Below are 25,029 nucleotides of genomic sequence, written 5' to 3' on the forward strand. Positions count from 1 at the left end.
ATATTCTATTTGAATAAATATATATAATTCTTAATTTGTGGATATTTAAAAATGACGTGTGATCTGACTTCTCTGACACCTTTCAATAACAACGGAACCTGCGTTTCCTGCCAAACTGCAATTCCAAATTGCAGAATCTGCTAATAATCCGAACTCACTACTATTACCTGCAAAGTCTGCAAAATACCATTCACTGGGCCTGCATGCGCTAGAAATTGCGGTGATGGAATGGTACAGCTTAATGAAGGCAACTGCTAGCCTTTTACTGCCGCTTTCCCTTTCGAAGGTAAAACCGAAAATATTTGCTCTGGGGCGAAATACGGAGCCATTTAGGCTGCTGTCAATAATGGTGATACTTCCTGCCTTTGTACAAATGATAAAAAGCCCAAAAACTAACAGCGCCATTTCACAGGCCCTAATTGCGATAGGCGCAAAGTAGGTGTTACATGTAATGGGACTTTATTCCCCGTTTGTTCAGGATGCAATAATGCAGATTGCGCTGGATGCATTCCAGGAACGTTAGGCCCTGACCCCGCGTCCGGATGCTGCAATAATGGCTGCAAGACGTGCTTAAATACCACGGGTAATTTTGAGACTACGAACCCTTTCCCGCCCTCGGTGTGTAAGTCATGCGACCCAGACTCCATCAGGTCAGTTTTAAAAGGCGATTCGTGTATTTCCTGCTTTGATGCCATTAATGGCTGCTTGAAATGCGCTCAAAATTCTGGCGCAGAAGCCCAATGCACGTAATGCCGCGATCGCCTCACCGGTGAAAATTGTGAGCGAGAATGCGCTACTGGCACAGTTTAGCACAATATTACGTCTTGCACCTCCACCTCCTGCACTGAGACTAGCTAATGCAACGGAAATGGCACTTGCGGGGATACCAACGGGAACCTGCTTTGCGCCTGCAATGTCGGCTTTGCTGGAGCCAATTGCGAGACTAGCACCGCAAGCTGCAATATTGCTAATTGCACTGTTTGTAATGTTTCTAATGTATGCTCTGTTTGCGAGACAAACTATATGCTATCAGAAAACGCCTGTGCTCCAAAAACGTGCGAATAAATTATTACAAACTGTGCGACTTGCGATGGAGGTTTCCCTAATTTTACCTGCAAAAAATGCTCTGGTAACTTCACTCAGTCGGATTGCAAGAAATAATGCCCTGGAAATTACGTCTAGTTTACTGAAAGCAAATGCTAGAACCCGTCCTGCATTAGCGGTCAGGCGTGCTCTGGAAACGGTACCTGCCAGGTAAACATGGAGGGAGACAAAGTTTGTAACTGCACATAGGGTTTTGCTGGGCAAAATTGTGAAAATCAATGCGATAGTAGTTGCGCTACATGTACTAGTGCAGACCACAAGGTGTGCACTAGCTGTCCGCCCGGTTAATTTTTGGTTGGATCTGCTTGTATTTCGTGCCAGGATGTCCCTAACTGCCACGGTTGTGCCCAGACTGCACCAGAATCTGCAGTTACGTGCGAGTTCTGCTCCAGAGGGTTTACTGGAATTTCCTGCGAAAAGGAGTGCCCGGAAGGCCAGGTTCAGTACAACAGCCTATACTGCCAGGCAACCTCCTGCGATGGAGCCAAGCCCTGCAACGGATATGGTGCATGCTCTGTCAAATCTAACAATTTAATCTGCACATGCGATAGTGGAGTTTCTGGGGCAAATTGTGAGGTTCTGACTACGGGTAAAAAATGTGGCGGAGGCCCTGAGATTAAGAATTGTTTCAAGTGTACAAATGGAAAAACATGCGCTTAATGCTTTATGGGTGCTGCGCTGTCAACCGATGCACTTTAGTGTTGCGCCGTTGGATGCCACAGTTGCGAAAGCGCTACCCCTAGTACTTGCTTCGGTTGTGATAAAGCTAGCGACGCACCTTTCTTTGATAATTAAGAGTGTAAAACATGCGAACAGGTCTATCCCAATTGTCAATCCTGTGCTTAAATAGGCTTCCTGAATAAAGTTACTTGCAGCACTTGCAAAGCTACATTTACTGGCGAGGATTGTACTTAGCAATGTCCTGCCGGAAATAAATAGTTCATGTAGAGCTATTGTCAGCCTATTACTTGCGATGATCATGTTCCCTGTAACGGAGAAGGGTAGTGTGTCAGTGATCTAGATAATATGGTGTGCCAGTGTCAGCATGGAGTTGGTGGCATTAACTGTGAATCTAGGCCACCCTGCTCTGTGTAAAATTGTAAATTGTGTTAACTCCATGATAGCAATACATGCTAAGAATGCATAAACGACTACAAGATTCAGGGAAATATGTGTGCAGCCTTAACTTGCCAGGAGTCCATTCCTAATTGCTAAAGTTTGTGCTAAGGTTCAACTGGTAATTTCACGTGCGGTACATGTAAACCTGGATATACTGGCTAATAGTGCGATAAGTAATGCGATAATGGTTATGAGCAATACGAACAGGAACATTGCCAACCAACTTCATGCGCATCTGGCTGTAACAGCAATGGAGTCTGTTAAGAAGACTCGACTATTGGCAAAAAATGTGTTTGCAACGAAAACTTTAGCGGTCCTAACTGCGAGAACAATTGCGCCGCGCCCTGCAAAACCTGCCAGTCGGATAAGACCACATGCCTATCATGCTATAACTTTGATGTAGTTGAAGGCTCCACCTGCACAAATTGCTAGACGAAGTTCCCCAACTGCGATAAATGCTCTTTCACCAGCCCCCTCAGCTGCAACAAATGCCTACCTCAGTTTACCGGACAAAGCTGTGATATTGAATGCAAATTAGATACCGTTCCGTACAATAACGTGGGCTGCCAACCCTTTTCCTGCACGACACCCCACCCGTGCTCCGGATAATCCCAATGCACTGCATCCGGAACTGGTCTGAAATGTACCTGCAAGTCTGACTCAACAGGCCCCAACTGCGAGATTCATTCTGGCTCTGGAAAGACTTGCAACGGAAAATACAAGATCGAAAAATGCGTGATCTGCACGAACACGAGCCCAGCTGCCTGCGCGATTTGCGCTGCCGGCACCACCATAAACCACAACCAGACCGAGTGCTGCACGAACAACTGCGGCGGATGCGAAATGGAGGCCCCCACAGCTTGCACCAAATGCAAAATCGACTCCGATTTCCCATTCCTCAAAAACGCGAACTGCGTCGGCTGCACTGCCGCTATTCCAAACTGCCGCGCCTGCACCCAGGCCGACCAGTTCACGGACATCACCTGCGACGCCTGCACGGCGAGTTTCACCGGCGTGACCTGCGATACCGACTGCGGCGCCGGCATGAAGCAGTTCAACGGTACGTTCTGCCAGAGCGTTTCATGCGAGTTTTCCGTGCCGTGCGGCGGCAACGGGGCCTGCAAAACCACGTCTGGCAACAGCACCTGCGAGTGCAAGCCCGGATTTAGCGGCCGGAACTGCGAGAATCTGGAAACCTGCGAAGTCTAAAATTGCCAAACCTGCGTTTAGGGCGACGCCAAAAAGTGCAAAGTTTGCGCTCCAAACTACTAGCTCACCAGCTATAAACACTGCGAACTCAAGCAAAGCTGCGTAGTGGAGAACTGCCTCACCTGCGTCTGGAACAACCCAAACCGCTGCCAGGGGTGCGCCCAAGATTACGATTTGACGGCCGCTGGGTCCTGCGAAATAGCCTAAATATGCAAGGTCAAGGACTGCCAAACCTGCGTTATGGGGAATGAAAATTAGTGCGAAATCTGCTACAAAAGCTTGGATCCATTGACAAATTGCACAGACTGCAAGTTTGGGCTTTTCTTGTCCTAGAATGTGTGCAAGTCATGCGGTGAAGGGTGCGGGCGCTGCACCAGCGCAAATAAGTGTATTTCCTGCGCGGACGGCTCGATTCCCGTTAAGGGAAAGTGTTCAGTGCAAACTGCACAGATTGGTGCGGGGGGAATCGCTGGAATCGTTATCGCGCTGATAGCGGTTTTGCTTGTTGTTATACTGACAGTAATTTTGGTAAAGAGACGCAAATCAAATGCAAAAAGGGCTTAATATGTTGATTAAGGCCTTCTAGACAGAGGTAACGGTAGCTAGGTGGCTATTGTTGAGTGAGGGTTTATGTAACGATTTGGAATGAAAGCTACTGATTGTAATATGAAATGTTAGAAAGGGTTCTTGATTTTTCAAGTATTTTATTTACTTGCTTATTATAGTGAGAATAAAGATGTATTGTGAAAGTTATTTGAAAGTTTTCACGGCAAAAGATTGAATATATGAAACACTTCATTGTATATACGATAATTAGGTCAAAATGTTTTTACTGGATAACTTAAAAGTGATTTAATTATTTAACAAATATGAGGTATATAAGTTAAATAATTCTTTATATGGGAATTTTATCCATCGATCTAATTTAGTAGAAAATAATACTTACTTATAATTCAAAACTACATAACTCTTAAAAATATGATGTTATAATATTATAAAATATTGTACATTATTGTTAAAAAACTTATATAAATTTTATGTTAATTAGATAAATTACGTAATATATTAAATTTGTAAAATATTTATTCAATGTTAAACATGCTGAAAAATGCTAATAATGTGTAATAAAAATATTATTAAAAATAATAAATAAAGTTGTCTGACTTCATAATTTTACTGTAAAATAAATAATTATTTTGACACATGTATAATCATAGTAAATTCTTTATTGTAGAATGCTAGTTTTACTTTTATCAGCATCGTCACCTAATTGTTTTTCGACTAACACATATCTTGAAGGTGATATACAGTCTCGGATTTTAACAGTATACTTAATACCCCAAAATCCAATAGATCCCCTTTGTATTGCTTTAAATGATTCAGAAAGTAAATTAGACTTAATATATAGAAATGCAGAGGACAAAGGTTTACCACTGTTAGTATCAGAGCCTTTTATTTATAGACCTGGGGTTATAAATGAAGCCCATGTATCTATTTCAGCATTATCACCTGATCAAATAATTATTCTAATTGAAATTATAGCAGCAGATTATATCGTCAAGATAGCAAAAGCAGCAGACTATCATGGAACATTTGATATAATAAAATATTTAAAATAAGATGTTTCTTCTTGCTGGTCCAATTTAATATTTTCATATTCCGCAGTTTTTGGAGAAGAATAATTATCGTTTGAACTTGTTCCGAATGATTGCACTATTCCACCTGATGCAGAACTGTTCCCAAGTTTTACATTTAATGCAAATGAATCAGTTATTGTATTAGCTGAATTTTAAGAAGGAAATGGCGATGAGGATTATAAACATCCATATATTCATAATCAAGTTAAATTCTGTAAACTAGTTTGTAGAGAAATTGTTGATAGTGAAAAAATGGAGGAATGTTTAAGAGTTATCGATTTCATGACTATCAGTTTATAGTACTTATTTGGATTAGAATTGGTTTATTTTACTGGCGAAATTAAAACCGAAGTTATTTAAGAAACAATGGAGTATTAAGGTGATGGTTCAATAGACTGTGCTGAAGTAATTGGATTGCTATGTTATATTAATCCAGATGGCTATATTTTATATCATGAACCTTTAGCTGATTACCCATAATGTATTATAGATGAAAAAACTGTGCTAGTTAAATTATAAACAATGATACAAAGTGGATCTCTAACTTTAATATACAATGGAGTTTATACACTTGAATAATATAGTACATAATAATATTTAGTAAATACATATGATATGAAACCTTATTTAAATAGTAGAGTTCTATTGTATCCTTAATTTATTTAGTTTAATAATGAGGAATAAATTAGCGGCTAATTTTACACAACGGTTCAAACTGTTAAATAATGCATATATTTAATAATTTTAGACGTTAAAGGTTAAAACAATATTGAATTGTAGTTCCGTTGTGAATATAATGAGGTATGTAACTAAATTAATGAAGAAATAGAATTAGAATTAATTAACGGTGATTAGAATATCCTATTTCAACAATTTTTTAAATTAAAGTTAGACCAAAAAATATCTATATAAAAAGTTCATTATTAACTTAAAAAGGATATTCGAAATATTATTAAAAATAATTAAGGTGTTGTATTTACAGTAAGAGGATCTAGCTTTTATATTGTTAGCAATGAGATTACATTTGATAATATGATAGGATTTTTGGCAATTTAGTTAAGTTTTGTTATTTTATATCTGACTGCTGGTATTCTAATAGTTTTTATTATTATTACAAAATAGAATAAAGCTGATTGATTTCTCTTATTTAATTCAAATTCAAGAATAATACTAACTATATATTCCATATATACTACATGACCACGAGTTATAAAAGCTCGAAAGTTACTAATAATAAGGATAGTTTAAATTTTTTTGTATAGTTATAAAAATTTGTTACAAAACTTAATATAAATCTGCCTTTAAGATGTTCTATTAAAAATATTTAGTAAATTTCTCTATTTTAAACCAGTTTTAGTGAACTCTTTATTAGATTTCCGGTATCTTTTATGCAATATTATTTTCTTTGGAATATGTATTACATTTAAAATTGCTGAATTTATGATTCATTAAAATTTAGCTTCATTGATAAGAATAAAATTAAGGAAGTTTAAATCATAAAATTTTACATGTAAGTAATTATTGTAAATATATTAGAAAGCACAAGTTTACTATACTTAACAATATTTTTCAGATGAAATTTTAAAACTCTATATGGCTAAATAGTTGAAATTACCTATTCAGCTGGAGTCCTATTAAATCTTTATACAAAGCTGCTAACCATTAACATTTACTAATAGTGTGGTGTCAGTGATTCAATTTATAATGACTCAGATATTTAATTAACTTTTTCAAAATAATATTTTTCAATTTATTATACTGTAACTCACGGAATTAAGAAACTACTATACTTCATAAAGAATAAAGAGTATATATTTATTTTAAACTAAAATAAATACTACGACGAATACATATTAATAGAAAAATGGGTAGTTTTAATTTATAGTTAGTTTGAGCTTTTCATTTGTTAGAAATTAAACTTTAAAAATCATTTTAATTTTTATCTTACATCTAATTTATTTTATTATATATAAATTATTACTAAAGTAAAAATATTTTAATTTATTTCAAAATATTAAAATTAATTATTACTTTCCTCAATCTTTTTCTCTTTCCTCTAAATGACACTTGAATTAGTGAAGATATTTAATAAACCAATTGTTGAAGTTGAGAAGGACTCTACCATGGATTAGCCATTTAAATTTATCATAAAAATTGAGACTTTGGTAGCCTTAGAACATCCAATCACTTTCACCTTCAGCTACACGGACGGTCAATATGAGGAGCTCCTAAAGTCAGTTAATCTTCCAGCTTCACTCCCAAAGAAATAAAGATTTACTGCAGAGGTTCCTACGCCAACATTGGCAAAAACTCCTTTAAAAGGCCTTTTAAATGGGTCTGCAATTCTGATCGACGTCCTCTATAACGCTTAAATCCTTTCAAGAATTCCCGTGCATATGGTTGTTGAAGATCAGAAGCACGAACTGCGCGTTTAGGAGGCAGAGGAGGAGGATTTTGCAGACGAAGAGGAAGTCAAAGAGCAAAATGAGGCGATTGAAGAAGCTTTCGGAGGTGAAGAAGAGGACTTCGACCCTTAGCTCTTAATGCTGCTTCAGGAAATGGCGCAGAAAAAACTCAACTAAAAATTAGGAACCAAAGAGGAGAGCGTTGCGATTCCGCAATTTGGAACAAACGAGATTTTTGGAAGATTAAAGAGGGATCTAGTCGTTTTAGGGAATTCAGTTACCGAAGGATATACTAAGATGCTAATCAAAACAATTGACGAGTGAGTGGGGATTTTAAAAAATAAGGTTGAGATATTGAGTATGTTGGCATTAAATTTTTAATTATAAAATATTTATATAATAGATATTAGTAATTAATTATTTTTTGTATTATATATATTAATAAACAAAAATAGATTTCGAAAATAAAATACTAATCAAATTATTAATTATATAATACACCTTAAATAAACTTAGTTAAAATAGCATAAGTTAAAAATAAAAGGCATTACATATATAACCATTAAAAATATTTCCATTCCACTAATCCATAATGTCCCTCTTAAATTCTTTTAAGAACTAGCCATTTAACGAATAAAAAAGTTCATTTTATGAACTTATGAAGCATTATTTAGATCGTGATTAGAAAAGAATTTATGAAATTGAACTTGTTAAGAAAACAGTTTCATTTTAAGAATAACAAATTACAGAATTAGAAAATTTATTATAATCTAAGAATGAAATTCTTACATTTTATCTTTAAAAACCTTAAAATGTGTAACCTATTGAGTTTGACTTTGATGAACTCAGATCAGAAATCCTATCTCTTTCACAAAGTGAAGTATCAAATGCTTCTGTTTAAAATATTTAATCTTTATTAGAATCATTTGATAATTAGTTTTATAATTCATAATAAGGCAAAAAGTAGTAAGATATGATTTTATAATTAGAAAATCGTAATAAAGATTTGGTATCATAAATTTTGCAAATGCAACAAGATAACTAATTAATTGCATAGTAAGCTGACTTAGAATAATAAAAATTATTTCATAACTTATAATCTTAGGATTAATAAAGACAGAGTACCTAGGCTTTGCAAAAATTATTAGCAGAGTCAAATTCAGCAAGTAAAATTCTTAAGAATTTAATTGTAGATAAAGACTAAGAATTGAAACTGATAAGAAATGAATTATAAATATCTAAGTAAGCTCTTACTTAAAGAAATAACGAAATAGACCAACTAGGTTAAAATGTTTCTAATTAAGATATCCTAAGATAAGAATTAGAAAAGTAAGTATCTAGTTTAAGATCATAAGGTCTATTAGAAAAGGAAACCTTACGTCATTAAGTAAAAGTGTTATAATAGAGAGTAATAGAATAAAATAATATTAAACCATAAGTGGTTAATCAATTTATTTAAGCCTCTACAAGTAATAACGATAGTATAAATATCGAGTAGCTAAAATAAGAAAATTAATATCTAAATGAAGTTATAGGAACAATGGTTTAAGATATTGAAGAAAAAAATAAAGTTAAGTAATTACCAGACCGTAGTTTATTAGCACTTCAAACATAGATATCGCAGTTACAGCAGGAGCTCGAGTCCAAACAGGCCGAGTCCCAGTAGAATACTACCGACTTAGAGGCTCTGAAAGCTTAGAACGAGTCCCTTGCCAAAGAGGTTTCGGACCTCTAGGCGTAGGCCGACGAGATCAAGGCCACGGCCGATGAAAATGTCGTGGCGCTCGCCGACGAGATCAAGCAACTGTAGGATGCCCACCAGGCTGAAGCTGATCGCCTGAACGAACAACTAGGCTAGCAAGCCGCATCCTCCGAAGAACTTAAGCAGGAGATCTAAGACCACAGGGCCGCCGAGGAAGAGCAGGACGCTTAAATTCAAGCACTCCACGAAGAGCGTTCAACGCTCCAGACCTAGCTCGAACTTGCTACGGCGGTTACTGAATCCCACGAGGTCACTTTCCAGACCGAAGTCGCCCAAGAATGCGCTGAGGTCCAATGTGGCGCAGAGCTGAACGACTTTGATACCCAGGCCACTGTCGACCTAGTGGTCGCTTCCACTCAACCGTCTTCCCGCGAGGATAGCGTGAATGAGGCCGCTCTCGCTCTTCAGGAGCAGAATGCCGAGCTTGTCGAGCAGATATCGCAGTTACAGCAGGAGCTCTAGTCCAAACAGGCCGAGTCCCAGTAGAATACTACCGACTTAGAGGCTCTGAAAGCTTAGAACGAGTCCCTTGCCAAAGAGGTTTCGGACCTCTAGGCGTAGGCCGACGAGATCAAGGCCACGGCCGATGAAAATGTCGTGGCGCTCGCCGACGAGATCAAGCAACTGTAGGATGCCCACCAGGCTGAAGCTGATCGCCTGAACGAACAACTAGGCTAGCAAGCCGCATCCTCCGAAGAACTTAAGCAGGAGATCTAAGACCACAGGGCCGCCGAGGAAGAGCAGGACGCTTAAATTCAAGCACTCCACGAAGAGCGTTCAACGCTCCAGACCTAGCTCGAACTTGCTACGGCGGTTACTGAATCCCACGAGGTCACTTTCCAGACCGAAGTCGCCCAAGAATGCGCTGAGGTCCAATGTGGCGCAGAGCTGAACGACTTTGATACCCAGGCCACTGTCGACCTAGTGGTCGCTTCCACTCAACCGTCTTCCCGCGAGGATAGCGTGAATGAGGCCGCTCTCGCTCTTCAGGAGCAGAATGCCGAGCTTGTCGAGCAGATATCGCAGTTACAGCAGGAGCTCGAGTCCAAACAGGCCGAGTCCCAGTAGAATACTACCGACTTAGAGGCTCTGAAAGCTTAGAACGAGTCCCTTGCCAAAGAGGTTTCGGACCTCTAGGCGTAGGCCGACGAGATCAAGGCCACGGCCGATGAAAATGTCGTGGCGCTCGCCGACGAGATCAAGCAACTGTAGGATGCCCACCAGGCTGAAGCTGATCGCCTGAACGAACAACTAGGCTAGCAAGCCGCATCCTCCGAAGAACTTAAGCAGGAGATCTAAGACCACAGGGCCGCCGAGGAAGAGCAGGACGCTTAAATTCAAGCACTCCACGAAGAGCGTTCAACGCTCCAGACCTAGCTCGAACTTGCTACGGCGGTTACTGAATCCCACGAGGTCACTTTCCAGACCGAAGTCGCCCAAGAATGCGCTGAGGTCCAATGTGGCGCAGAGCTGAACGACTTTGATACCCAGGCCACTGTCGACCTAGTGGTCGCTTCCACTCAACCGTCTTCCCGCGAGGATAGCGTGAATGAGGCCGCTCTCGCTCTTCAGGAGCAGAATGCCGAGCTTGTCGAGCAGATATCGCAGTTACAGCAGGAGCTCTAGTCCAAACAGGCCGAGTCCCAGTAGAATACTACCGACTTAGAGGCTCTGAAAGCTTAGAACGAGTCCCTTGCCAAAGAGGTTTCGGACCTCTAGGCGTAGGCCGACGAGATCAAGGCCACGGCCGATGAAAATGTCGTGGCGCTCGCCGACGAGATCAAGCAACTGTAGGATGCCCACCAGGCTGAAGCTGATCGCCTGAACGAACAACTAGGCTAGCAAGCCGCATCCTCCGAAGAACTTAAGCAGGAGATCTAAGACCACAGGGCCGCCGAGGAAGAGCAGGACGCTTAAATTCAAGCACTCCACGAAGAGCGTTCAACGCTCCAGACCTAGCTCGAACTTGCTACGGCGGTTACTGAATCCCACGAGGTCACTTTCCAGACCGAAGTCGCCCAAGAATGCGCTGAGGTCCAATGTGGCGCAGAGCTGAACGACTTTGATACCCAGGCCACTGTCGACCTAGTGGTCGCTTCCACTCAACCGTCTTCCCGCGAGGATAGCGTGAATGAGGCCGCTCTCGCTCTTCAGGAGCAGAATGCCGAGCTTGTCGAGCAGATATCGCAGTTACAGCAGGAGCTCTAGTCCAAACAGGCCGAGTCCCAGTAGAATACTACCGACTTAGAGGCTCTGAAAGCTTAGAACGAGTCCCTTGCCAAAGAGGTTTCGGACCTCTAGGCGTAGGCCGACGAGATCAAGGCCACGGCCGATGAAAATGTCGTGGCGCTCGCCGACGAGATCAAGCAACTGTAGGATGCCCACCAGGCTGAAGCTGATCGCCTGAACGAACAACTAGGCTAGCAAGCCGCATCCTCCGAAGAACTTAAGCAGGAGATCTAAGACCACAGGGCCGCCGAGGAAGAGCAGGACGCTTAAATTCAAGCACTCCACGAAGAGCGTTCAACGCTCCAGACCTAGCTCGAACTTGCTACGGCGGTTACTGAATCCCACGAGGTCACTTTCCAGACCGAAGTCGCCCAAGAATGCGCTGAGGTCCAATGTGGCGCAGAGCTGAACGACTTTGATACCCAGGCCACTGTCGACCTAGTGGTCGCTTCCACTCAACCGTCTTCCCGCGAGGATAGCGTGAATGAGGCCGCTCTCGCTCTTCAGGAGCAGAATGCCGAGCTTGTCGAGCAGATATCGCAGTTACAGCAGGAGCTCGAGTCCAAACAGGCCGAGTCCCAGTAGAATACTACCGACTTAGAGGCTCTGAAAGCTTAGAACGAGTCCCTTGCCAAAGAGGTTTCGGACCTCTAGGCGTAGGCCGACGAGATCAAGGCCACGGCCGATGAAAATGTCGTGGCGCTCGCCGACGAGATCAAGCAACTGTAGGATGCCCACCAGGCTGAAGCTGATCGCCTGAACGAACAACTAGGCTAGCAAGCCGCATCCTCCGAAGAACTTAAGCAGGAGATCTAAGACCACAGGGCCGCCGAGGAAGAGCAGGACGCTTAAATTCAAGCACTCCACGAAGAGCGTTCAACGCTCCAGACCTAGCTCGAACTTGCTACGGCGGTTACTGAATCCCACGAGGTCACTTTCCAGACCGAAGTCGCCCAAGAATGCGCTGAGGTCCAATGTGGCGCAGAGCTGAACGACTTTGATACCCAGGCCACTGTCGACCTAGTGGTCGCTTCCACTCAACCGTCTTCCCGCGAGGATAGCGTGAATGAGGCCGCTCTCGCTCTTCAGGAGCAGAATGCCGAGCTTGTCGAGCAGATATCGCAGTTACAGCAGGAGCTCGAGTCCAAACAGGCCGAGTCCCAGTAGAATACTACCGACTTAGAGGCTCTGAAAGCTTAGAACGAGTCCCTTGCCAAAGAGGTTTCGGACCTCTAGGCGTAGGCCGACGAGATCAAGGCCACGGCCGATGAAAATGTCGTGGCGCTCGCCGACGAGATCAAGCAACTGTAGGATGCCCACCAGGCTGAAGCTGATCGCCTGAACGAACAACTAGGCTAGCAAGCCGCATCCTCCGAAGAACTTAAGCAGGAGATCTAAGACCACAGGGCCGCCGAGGAAGAGCAGGACGCTTAAATTCAAGCACTCCACGAAGAGCGTTCAACGCTCCAGACCTAGCTCGAACTTGCTACGGCGGTTACTGAATCCCACGAGGTCACTTTCCAGACCGAAGTCGCCCAAGAATGCGCTGAGGTCCAATGTGGCGCAGAGCTGAACGACTTTGATACCCAGGCCACTGTCGACCTAGTGGTCGCTTCCACTCAACCGTCTTCCCGCGAGGATAGCGTGAATGAGGCCGCTCTCGCTCTTCAGGAGCAGAATGCCGAGCTTGTCGAGCAGATATCGCAGTTACAGCAGGAGCTCGAGTCCAAACAGGCCGAGTCCCAGTAGAATACTACCGACTTAGAGGCTCTGAAAGCTTAGAACGAGTCCCTTGCCAAAGAGGTTTCGGACCTCTAGGCGTAGGCCGACGAGATCAAGGCCACGGCCGATGAAAATGTCGTGGCGCTCGCCGACGAGATCAAGCAACTGTAGGATGCCCACCAGGCTGAAGCTGATCGCCTGAACGAACAACTAGGCTAGCAAGCCGCATCCTCCGAAGAACTTAAGCAGGAGATCTAAGACCACAGGGCCGCCGAGGAAGAGCAGGACGCTTAAATTCAAGCACTCCACGAAGAGCGTTCAACGCTCCAGACCTAGCTCGAACTTGCTACGGCGGTTACTGAATCCCACGAGGTCACTTTCCAGACCGAAGTCGCCCAAGAATGCGCTGAGGTCCAATGTGGCGCAGAGCTGAACGACTTTGATACCCAGGCCACTGTCGACCTAGTGGTCGCTTCCACTCAACCGTCTTCCCGCGAGGATAGCGTGAATGAGGCCGCTCTCGCTCTTCAGGAGCAGAATGCCGAGCTTGTCGAGCAGATATCGCAGTTACAGCAGGAGCTCGAGTCCAAACAGGCCGAGTCCCAGTAGAATACTACCGACTTAGAGGCTCTGAAAGCTTAGAACGAGTCCCTTGCCAAAGAGGTTTCGGACCTCTAGGCGTAGGCCGACGAGATCAAGGCCACGGCCGATGAAAATGTCGTGGCGCTCGCCGACGAGATCAAGCAACTGTAGGATGCCCACCAGGCTGAAGCTGATCGCCTGAACGAACAACTAGGCTAGCAAGCCGCATCCTCCGAAGAACTTAAGCAGGAGATCTAAGACCACAGGGCCGCCGAGGAAGAGCAGGACGCTTAAATTCAAGCACTCCACGAAGAGCGTTCAACGCTCCAGACCTAGCTCGAACTTGCTACGGCGGTTACTGAATCCCACGAGGTCACTTTCCAGACCGAAGTCGCCCAAGAATGCGCTGAGGTCCAATGTGGCGCAGAGCTGAACGACTTTGATACCCAGGCCACTGTCGACCTAGTGGTCGCTTCCACTCAACCGTCTTCCCGCGAGGATAGCGTGAATGAGGCCGCTCTCGCTCTTCAGGAGCAGAATGCCGAGCTTGTCGAGCAGATATCGCAGTTACAGCAGGAGCTCTAGTCCAAACAGGCCGAGTCCCAGTAGAATACTACCGACTTAGAGGCTCTGAAAGCTTAGAACGAGTCCCTTGCCAAAGAGGTTTCGGACCTCTAGGCGTAGGCCGACGAGATCAAGGCCACGGCCGATGAAAATGTCGTGGCGCTCGCCGACGAGATCAAGCAACTGTAGGATGCCCACCAGGCTGAAGCTGATCGCCTGAACGAACAACTAGGCTAGCAAGCCGCATCCTCCGAAGAACTTAAGCAGGAGATCTAAGACCACAGGGCCGCCGAGGAAGAGCAGGACGCTTAAATTCAAGCACTCCACGAAGAGCGTTCAACGCTCCAGACCTAGCTCGAACTTGCTACGGCGGTTACTGAATCCCACGAGGTCACTTTCCAGACCGAAGTCGCCCAAGAATGCGCTGAGGTCCAATGTGGCGCAGAGCTGAACGACTTTGATACCCAGGCCACTGTCGACCTAGTGGTCGCTTCCACTCAACCGTCTTCCCGCGAGGATAGCGTGAATGAGGCCGCTCTCGCTCTTCAGGAGCAGAATGCCGAGCTTGTCGAGCAGATATCGCAGTTACAGCAGGAGCTCGAGTCCAAACAGGCCGAGTCCCAGTAGAATACTACCGACTTAGAGGCTCTGAAAGCTTAGAACGAGTCCCTTGCCAAAGAGGTTTCGGACCTCTAGGCGTAGGCCGACGAGATCAAGGCCACGGCCGATGAAAATGTCGTGGCGCTCGCCGACGAGATCAAGCAACTGTAGGATGCCCACCAGGCTGAAGCTGATCGCCTGAACGAACAACTAGGCTAGCAAGCCGCATCCTCCGAAGAACTTAAGCAGGAGATCTAAGACCACAGGGCCGCCGAGGAAGAGCAGGACGCTTAAATTCAAGCACTCCACGAAGAGCGTTCAACGCTCCAGACCTAGCTCGAACTTGCTACGGCGGTTACTGAATCCCACGAGGTCACTTTCCAGACCGAAGTCGCCCAAGAATGCGCTGAGGTCCAATGTGGCGCAGAGCTGAACGACTTTGATACCCAGGCCACTGTCGACCTAGTGGTCGCTTCCACTCAACCGTCTTCCCGCGAGGATAGCGTGAATGAGGCCGCTCTCGCTCTTCAGGAGCAGAATGCCGAGCTTGTCGAGCAGATATCGCAGTTACAGCAGGAGCTCGAGTCCAAACAGGCCGAGTCCCAGTAGAATACTACCGACTTAGAGGCTCTGAAAGCTTAGAACGAGTCCCTTGCCAAAGAGGTTTCGGACCTCTAGGCGTAGGCCGACGAGATCAAGGCCACGGCCGATGAAAATGTCGTGGCGCTCGCCGACGAGATCAAGCAACTGTAGGATGCCCACCAGGCTGAAGCTGATCGCCTGAACGAACAACTAGGCTAGCAAGCCGCATCCTCCGAAGAACTTAAGCAGGAGATCTAAGACCACAGGGCCGCCGAGGAAGAGCAGGACGCTTAAATTCAAGCACTCCACGAAGAGCGTTCAACGCTCCAGACCTAGCTCGAACTTGCTACGGCGGTTACTGAATCCCACGAGGTCACTTTCCAGACCGAAGTCGCCCAAGAATGCGCTGAGGTCCAATGTGGCGCAGAGCTGAACGACTTTGATACCCAGGCCACTGTCGACCTAGTGGTCGCTTCCACTCAACCGTCTTCCCGCGAGGATAGCGTGAATGAGGCCGCTCTCGCTCTTCAGGAGCAGAATGCCGAGCTTGTCGAGCAGATATCGCAGTTACAGCAGGAGCTCGAGTCCAAACAGGCCGAGTCCCAGTAGAATACTACCGACTTAGAGGCTCTGAAAGCTTAGAACGAGTCCCTTGCCAAAGAGGTTTCGGACCTCTAGGCGTAGGCCGACGAGATCAAGGCCACGGCCGATGAAAATGTCGTGGCGCTCGCCGACGAGATCAAGCAACTGTAGGATGCCCACCAGGCTGAAGCTGATCGCCTGAACGAACAACTAGGCTAGCAAGCCGCATCCTCCGAAGAACTTAAGCAGGAGATCTAAGACCACAGGGCCGCCGAGGAAGAGCAGGACGCTTAAATTCAAGCACTCCACGAAGAGCGTTCAACGCTCCAGACCTAGCTCGAACTTGCTACGGCGGTTACTGAATCCCACGAGGTCACTTTCCAGACCGAAGTCGCCCAAGAATGCGCTGAGGTCCAATGTGGCGCAGAGCTGAACGACTTTGATACCCAGGCCACTGTCGACCTAGTGGTCGCTTCCACTCAACCGTCTTCCCGCGAGGATAGCGTGAATGAGGCCGCTCTCGCTCTTCAGGAGCAGAATGCCGAGCTTGTCGAGCAGATATCGCAGTTACAGCAGGAGCTCGAGTCCAAACAGGCCGAGTCCCAGTAGAATACTACCGACTTAGAGGCTCTGAAAGCTTAGAACGAGTCCCTTGCCAAAGAGGTTTCGGACCTCTAGGCGTAGGCCGACGAGATCAAGGCCACGGCCGATGAAAATGTCGTGGCGCTCGCCGACGAGATCAAGCAACTGTAGGATGCCCACCAGGCTGAAGCTGATCGCCTGAACGAACAACTAGGCTAGCAAGCCGCATCCTCCGAAGAACTTAAGCAGGAGATCTAAGACCACAGGGCCGCCGAGGAAGAGCAGGACGCTTAAATTCAAGCACTCCACGAAGAGCGTTCAACGCTCCAGACCTAGCTCGAACTTGCTACGGCGGTTACTGAATCCCACGAGGTCACTTTCCAGACCGAAGTCGCCCAAGAATGCGCTGAGGTCCAATGTGGCGCAGAGCTGAACGACTTTGATACCCAGGCCACTGTCGACCTAGTGGTCGCTTCCACTCAACCGTCTTCCCGCGAGGATAGCGTGAATGAGGCCGCTCTCGCTCTTCAGGAGCAGAATGCCGAGCTTGTCGAGCAGATATCGCAGTTACAGCAGGAGCTCGAGTCCAAACAGGCCGAGTCCCAGCAGCCAATCGCCACCCTCGAGCCCGCCGCAGACACACCCGTAATGGTCGCACAGACCAGTTAGACTGAAGTCGCCCTCGACTAGCTTGAGGCTCTCTAGGCCCAGGCCGAAGAACAGCGCGCGGCGTACGAACAATAGCTAACTGCCCTCAACGAGGAACTAGAGGAGTTGAAGCTGAGCGAATCAGACTTGATCGCAGAAAACGACGAACTTCAAGGCAAGGTCGACGAGCTTGAGGAAGTTCTCGAATACGTCAACCAGCAGAGCACTTCTAAGCGCGACTCTATCGGCCTCCTCGGCAGGGAGCTCGATGACTTTAAGGACGCCTTCAAGCAGCTTTCTACCTCCAACGAGGAAACCCTGCGCGAGGTAGCCGCATTGCGTGCCGATAAGCAACTACTCCAGAGCGAGGTTGAAGAGCTTCGCAACCAAATGCAGAACCTCGCCGAGCAGCTAGAAGATACCCAGCGCGAGAACACCGCCGCCCAGGACGCAACTACCGACCTCTAAGAACGTCTTGCACGCGAAACCGAGTCTCTCACCCGCACCGTGGCCGAAAAGGAGCAGGCTGTCTACCAGTTACAGCAGGAGCTCGAGTCCAAACAGGCCGAGTCCCAGCAGCCAATCGCCACCCTCGAGCCCGCCGCAGGCACACCCGTAATGGTCGCACAGACCAGTTAGACTGAAGTCGCCCTCGACTAGCTTGAGGCTCTCTAGGCCCAGGCCGAAGAACAGCGCGCGGCGTACGAACAATAGCTAACTGCCCTCAACGAGGAACTAGAGGAGTTGAAGCTGAGCGAATCAGACTTGATCGCAGAAAACGACGAACTTCAAGGCAAGGTCGACGAGCTTGAGGAAGTTCTCGAATACGTCAACCAGCAGAGCACTTCTAAGCGCGACTCTATCGGCCTCCTCGGCAGGGAGCTCGATGACTTTAAGGACGCCTTCAAGCAGCTTTCTACCTCCAACGAGGAAACCCTGCGCGAGGTAGCCGCATTGCGTGCCGATAAGCAACTACTCCAGAGCGAGGTTGAAGAGCTTCGCAACCAAATGCAGAACCTCGCCGAGCAGCTAGAAGATACCCAGCGCGAGAACACCGCCGCCCAGGACGCAACTACCGACCTCTAAGAACGTCTTGCACGCGAAACCGAGTCTCTCACCCGCACCGTGGCCGAAAAGGAGCAGGCTGTCTACCAGTTACAGCAGGAGCTCGAGTCCAAACAGGCCGAGTCCCAGCAGCCAATCGCCACCCTCGAGCCCGCCGCAGACACACCCGTAATGGTCGCACAGACCAGTTAGACTGAAGTCGCCCTCGACTAGCTTGAGGCTCTCTAGGCCCAGGCCGAAGAACAGCGCGCGGCGTACGAACAATAGCTAACTGCCCTCAACGAGGAACTAGAGGAGTTGAAGCTGAGCGAATCAGACTTGATCGCAGAAAACGACGAACTTCAAGGCAAGGTCGACGAGCTTGAGGAAGTTCTCGAATACGTCAACCAGCAGAGCACTTCTAAGCGCGACTCTATCGGCCTCCTCGACAGGGAGCTCGATGACTTTAAGGACGCCTTCAAGCAGCTTTCTACCTCCAACGAGGAAACCCTGCGCGAGGTAGCCGCATTGCGTGCCGATAAGCAACTACTCCAGAGCGAGGTTGAAGAGCTTCGCAACCAAATGCAGAACCTCGCCGAGCAGCTAGAAGATACCCAGCGCGAGAACACCGCCGCCCAGGACGCAACTACCGACCTCTAAGAACGTCTTGCACGCGAAACCGAGTCTCTCACCCGCACCGTGGCCGAAAAGGAGCAGGCTGTCTACCAGTTACAGCAGGAGCTCGAGTCCAAACAGGCCGAGTCCCAGCAGCCAATCGCCACCCTCGAGCCCGCCGCAGACACACCCGTAATGGTCGCACAGACCAGTTAGACTGAAGTCGCCCTCGACTAGCTTGAGGCTCTCTAGGCCCAGGCCGAAGAACAGCGCGCGGCGTACGAACAATAGCTAACTGCCCTCAACGAGGAACTAGAGGAGTTGAAGCTGAGCGAATCAGACTTGATCGCAGAAAACGACGAACTTCAAGGCAAGGTCGACGAGCTTGAGGAAGTTCTCGAATACGTCAACCAGCAGAGCACTTCTAAGCGCGACTCTATCGGCCTCCTCGACAGGGAGCTCGATGACTTTAAGGACGCCTTCAAGCAGCTTTCTACCTCCAACGAGGAAACCCTGCGCGAGGTAGCCGCATTGCGTGCCGATAAGCAACTACTCCAGAGCGAGGTTGAAGAGCTTCGCAACCAAATGCAGAACCTCGCCGAGCAGCTAGAAGATACCCAGCGCGAGAACACCGCCGCCCAGGACGCAACTACCGACCTCTAAGAACGTCTTGCACGCGAAACCGAGTCTCTCACCCGCACCGTGGCCGAAAAGGAGCAGGCTGTCTACCAGTTACAGCAGGAGCTCGAGTCCAAACAGGCCGAGTCCCAGCAGCCAATCGCCACCCTCGAGCCCGCCGCAGGCACACCCGTAATGGTCGCACAGACCAGTTAGACTGAAGTCGCCCTCGACTAGCTTGAGGCTCTCTAGGCCCAGGCCGAAGAACAGCGCGCGGCGTACGAACAATAGCTAACTGCCCTCAACGAGGAACTAGAGGAGTTGAAGCTGAGCGAATCAGACTTGATCGCAGAAAACGACGAACTTCAAGGCAAGGTCGACGAGCTTGAGGAAGTTCTCGAATACGTCAACCAGCAGAGCACTTCTAAGCGCGACTCTATCGGCCTCCTCGACAGGGAGCTCGATGACTTTAAGGACGCCTTCAAGCAGCTTTCTACCTCCAACGAGGAAACCCTGCGCGAGGTAGCCGCATTGCGTGCCGATAAGCAACTACTCCAGAGCGAGGTTGAAGAGCTTCGCAACCAAATGCAGAACCTCGCCGAGCAGCTAGAAGATACCCAGCGCGAGAACACCGCCGCCCAGGACGCAACTACCGACCTCTAAGAACGTCTTGCACGCGAAACCGAGTCTCTCACCCGCACCGTGGCCGAAAAGGAGCAGGCTGTCTACCAGTTACAGCAGGAGCTCGAGTCCAAACAGGCCGAGTCCCAGCAGCCAATCGCCACCCTCGAGCCCGCCGCAGACACACCCGTAATGGTCGCACAGACCAGTTAGACTGAAGTCGCCCTCGACTAGCTTGAGGCTCTCTAGGCCCAGGCCGAAGAACAGCGCGCGGCGTACGAACAATAGCTAACTGCCCTCAACGAGGAACTAGAGGAGTTGAAGCTGAGCGAATCAGACTTGATCGCAGAAAACGACGAACTTCAAGGCAAGGTCGACGAGCTTGAGGAAGTTCTCGAATACGTCAACCAGCAGAGCACTTCTAAGCGCGACTCTATCGGCCTCCTCGACAGGGAGCTCGATGACTTTAAGGACGCCTTCAAGCAGCTTTCTACCTCCAACGAGGAAACCCTGCGCGAGGTAGCCGCATTGCGTGCCGATAAGCAACTACTCCAGAGCGAGGTTGAAGAGCTTCGCAACCAAATGCAGAACCTCGCCGAGCAGCTAGAAGATACCCAGCGCGAGAACACCGCCGCCCAGGACGCAACTACCGACCTCTAAGAACGTCTTGCACGCGAAACCGAGTCTCTCACCCGCACCGTGGCCGAAAAGGAGCAGGCTGTCTACCAGTTACAGCAGGAGCTCGAGTCCAAACAGGCCGAGTCCCAGCAGCCAATCGCCACCCTCGAGCCCGCCGCAGACACACCCGTAATGGTCGCACAGACCAGTTAGACTGAAGTCGCCCTCGACTAGCTTGAGGCTCTCTAGGCCCAGGCCGAAGAACAGCGCGCGGCGTACGAACAATAGCTAACTGCCCTCAACGAGGAACTAGAGGAGTTGAAGCTGAGCGAATCAGACTTGATCGCAGAAAACGACGAACTTCAAGGCAAGGTCGACGAGCTTGAGGAAGTTCTCGAATACGTCAACCAGCAGAGCACTTCTAAGCGCGACTCTATCGGCCTCCTCGACAGGGAGCTCGATGACTTTAAGGACGCCTTCAAGCAGCTTTCTACCTCCAACGAGGAAACCCTGCGCGAGGTAGCCGCATTGCGTGCCGATAAGCAACTACTCCAGAGCGAGGTTGAAGAGCTTCGCAACCAAATGCAGAACCTCGCCGAGCAGCTAGAAGATACCCAGCGCGAGAACACCGCCGCCCAGGACGCAACTACCGACCTCTAAGAACGTCTTGCACGCGAAACCGAGTCTCTCACCCGCACCGTGGCCGAAAAGGAGCAGGCTGTCTACCAGTTACAGCAGGAGCTCGAGTCCAAACAGGCCGAGTCCCAGCAGCCAATCGCCACCCTCGAGCCCGCCGCAGGCACACCCGTAATGGTCGCACAGACCAGTTAGACTGAAGTCGCCCTCGACTAGCTTGAGGCTCTCTAGGCCCAGGCCGAAGAACAGCGCGCGGCGTACGAACAATAGCTAACTGCCCTCAACGAGGAACTAGAGGAGTTGAAGCTGAGCGAATCAGACTTGATCGCAGAAAACGACGAACTTCAAGGCAAGGTCGACGAGCTTGAGGAAGTTCTCGAATACGTCAACCAGCAGAGCACTTCTAAGCGCGACTCTATCGGCCTCCTCGGCAGGGAGCTCGATGACTTTAAGGACGCCTTCAAGCAGCTTTCTACCTCCAACGAGGAAACCCTGCGCGAGGTAGCCGCATTGCGTGCCGATAAGCAACTACTCCAGAGCGAGGTTGAAGAGCTTCGCAACCAAATGCAGAACCTCGCCGAGCAGCTAGAAGATACCCAGCGCGAGAACACCGCCGCCCAGGACGCAACTACCGACCTCTAAGAACGTCTTGCACGCGAAACCGAGTCTCTCACCCGCACCGTGGCCGAAAAGGAGCAGGCTGTCTACCAGTTACAGCAGGAGCTCGAGTCCAAACAGGCCGAGTCCCAGCAGCCAATCGCCACCCTCGAGCCCGCCGCAGGCACACCCGTAATGGTCGCACAGACCAGTTAGACTGAAGTCGCCCTCGACTAGCTTGAGGCTCTCTAGGCCCAGGCCGAAGAACAGCGCGCGGCGTACGAACAATAGCTAACTGCCCTCAACGAGGAACTAGAGGAGTTGAAGCTGAGCGAATCAGACTTGATCGCAGAAAACGACGAACTTCAAGGCAAGGTCGACGAGCTTGAGGAAGTTCTCGAATACGTCAACCAGCAGAGCACTTCTAAGCGCGACTCTATCGGCCTCCTCGGCAGGGAGCTCGATGACTTTAAGGACGCCTTCAAGCAGCTTTCTACCTCCAACGAGGAAACCCTGCGCGAGGTAGCCGCATTGCGTGCCGATAAGCAACTACTCCAGAGCGAGGTTGAAGAGCTTCGCAACCAAATGCAGAACCTCGCCGAGCAGCTAGAAGATACCCAGCGCGAGAACACCGCCGCCCAGGACGCAACTACCGACCTCTAAGAACGTCTTGCACGCGAAACCGAGTCTCTCACCCGCACCGTGGCCGAAAAGGAGCAGGCTGTCTACCAGTTACAGCAGGAGCTCGAGTCCAAACAGGCCGAGTCCCAGCAGCCAATCGCCACCCTCGAGCCCGCCGCAGGCACACCCGTAATGGTCGCACAGACCAGTTAGACTGAAGTCGCCCTCGACTAGCTTGAGGCTCTCTAGGCCCAGGCCGAAGAACAGCGCGCGGCGTACGAACAATAGCTAACTGCCCTCAACGAGGAACTAGAGGAGTTGAAGCTGAGCGAATCAGACTTGATCGCAGAAAACGACGAACTTCAAGGCAAGGTCGACGAGCTTGAGGAAGTTCTCGAATACGTCAACCAGCAGAGCACTTCTAAGCGCGACTCTATCGGCCTCCTCGACAGGGAGCTCGATGACTTTAAGGACGCCTTCAAGCAGCTTTCTACCTCCAACGAGGAAACCCTGCGCGAGGTAGCCGCATTGCGTGCCGATAAGCAACTACTCCAGAGCGAGGTTGAAGAGCTTCGCAACCAAATGCAGAACCTCGCCGAGCAGCTAGAAGATACCCAGCGCGAGAACACCGCCGCCCAGGACGCAACTACCGACCTCTAAGAACGTCTTGCACGCGAAACCGAGTCTCTCACCCGCACCGTGGCCGAAAAGGAGCAGGCTGTCTACCAGTTACAGCAGGAGCTCGAGTCCAAACAGGCCGAGTCCCAGCAGCCAATCGCCACCCTCGAGCCCGCCGCAGACACACCCGTAATGGTCGCACAGACCAGTTAGACTGAAGTCGCCCTCGACTAGCTTGAGGCTCTCTAGGCCCAGGCCGAAGAACAGCGCGCGGCGTACGAACAATAGCTAACTGCCCTCAACGAGGAACTAGAGGAGTTGAAGCTGAGCGAATCAGACTTGATCGCAGAAAACGACGAACTTCAAGGCAAGGTCGACGAGCTTGAGGAAGTTCTCGAATACGTCAACCAGCAGAGCACTTCTAAGCGCGACTCTATCGGCCTCCTCGACAGGGAGCTCGATGACTTTAAGGACGCCTTCAAGCAGCTTTCTACCTCCAACGAGGAAACCCTGCGCGAGGTAGCCGCATTGCGTGCCGATAAGCAACTACTCCAGAGCGAGGTTGAAGAGCTTCGCAACCAAATGCAGAACCTCGCCGAGCAGCTAGAAGATACCCAGCGCGAGAACACCGCCGCCCAGGACGCAACTACCGACCTCTAAGAACGTCTTGCACGCGAAACCGAGTCTCTCACCCGCACCGTGGCCGAAAAGGAGCAGGCTGTCTACCAGTTACAGCAGGAGCTCGAGTCCAAACAGGCCGAGTCCCAGCAGCCAATCGCCACCCTCGAGCCCGCCGCAGGCACACCCGTAATGGTCGCACAGACCAGTTAGACTGAAGTCGCCCTCGACTAGCTTGAGGCTCTCTAGGCCCAGGCCGAAGAACAGCGCGCGGCGTACGAACAATAGCTAACTGCCCTCAACGAGGAACTAGAGGAGTTGAAGCTGAGCGAATCAGACTTGATCGCAGAAAACGACGAACTTCAAGGCAAGGTCGACGAGCTTGAGGAAGTTCTCGAATACGTCAACCAGCAGAGCACTTCTAAGCGCGACTCTATCGGCCTCCTCGCAGGGAGCTCGATGACTTTAAGGACGCCTTCAAGCAGCTTTCTACCTCCAACGAGGAAACCCTGCGCGAGGTAGCCGCATTGCGTGCCGATAAGCAACTACTCCAGAGCGAGGTTGAAGAGCTTCGCAACCAAATGCAGAACCTCGCCGAGCAGCTAGAAGATACCCAGCGCGAGAACACCGCCGCCCAGGACGCAACTACCGACCTCTAAGAACGTCTTGCACGCGAAACCGAGTCTCTCACCCGCACCGTGGCCGAAAAGGAGCAGGCTGTCTACCAGTTACAGCAGGAGCTCGAGTCCAAACAGGCCGAGTCCCAGCAGCCAATCGCCACCCTCGAGCCCGCCGCAGACACACCCGTAATGGTCGCACAGACCAGTTAGACTGAAGTCGCCCTCGACTAGCTTGAGGCTCTCTAGGCCCAGGCCGAAGAACAGCGCGCGGCGTACGAACAATAGCTAACTGCCCTCAACGAGGAACTAGAGGAGTTGAAGCTGAGCGAATCAGACTTGATCGCAGAAAACGACGAACTTCAAGGCAAGGTCGACGAGCTTGAGGAAGTTCTCGAATACGTCAACCAGCAGAGCACTTCTAAGCGCGACTCTATCGGCCTCCTCGGCAGGGAGCTCGATGACTTTAAGGACGCCTT

The 25,029-nt window shown here is 48.8% G+C and overlaps 4 protein-coding genes across 4 annotated transcripts; all 4 read left to right on the plus strand. All coding sequences in view use genetic code 6, as the record gives it.

Annotated features, from left to right (window-relative positions):
- Positions 1-51: 51 nt before the first annotated feature.
- SS50377_24888 (Cysteine-rich membrane protein 2) lies at positions 52-4,056 on the plus strand (the record flags this gene model as incomplete). Its single annotated transcript, XM_067908727.1, has 1 exon — positions 52-4,056. One exon carries the CDS (start codon positions 52-54, stop codon positions 4,054-4,056), a length of 4,005 nt encoding a protein of 1,334 aa, XP_067763548.1.
- A 611-nt stretch (positions 4,057-4,667) lies between these two features.
- On the plus strand, positions 4,668-6,206 carry SS50377_24889 (uncharacterized protein; the record flags this gene model as incomplete). The annotated part of the gene is made up of 1 exon (XM_067908728.1): positions 4,668-6,206. The coding sequence occupies one exon, from the start codon at positions 4,668-4,670 to the stop codon at positions 6,204-6,206; it is 1,539 nt and encodes a 512-aa protein (XP_067763549.1).
- Positions 6,207-7,129: 923 nt separating this feature from the next.
- SS50377_24890 (ASF1 like histone chaperone domain-containing protein) lies at positions 7,130-7,798 on the plus strand (the record flags this gene model as incomplete). Its single annotated transcript, XM_067908729.1, has 1 exon — positions 7,130-7,798. One exon carries the CDS (start codon positions 7,130-7,132, stop codon positions 7,796-7,798), a length of 669 nt encoding a protein of 222 aa, XP_067763550.1.
- Positions 7,799-8,066: 268 nt separating this feature from the next.
- Positions 8,067-24,872, plus strand: SS50377_24891 (uncharacterized protein; the record flags this gene model as incomplete). Its single annotated transcript, XM_067908730.1, has 1 exon — positions 8,067-24,872. One exon carries the CDS (start codon positions 8,067-8,069, stop codon positions 24,870-24,872), a length of 16,806 nt encoding a protein of 5,601 aa, XP_067763551.1.
- Positions 24,873-25,029: the final 157 nt, after the last annotated feature.

The sequence above is a fragment of the Spironucleus salmonicida genome, chromosome 5 (genome assembly GCF_000497125.1).
Source record: "Spironucleus salmonicida strain ATCC 50377 chromosome 5, whole genome shotgun sequence".
NCBI classification, from domain to species: domain Eukaryota; phylum Fornicata; order Diplomonadida; family Hexamitidae; genus Spironucleus; species Spironucleus salmonicida.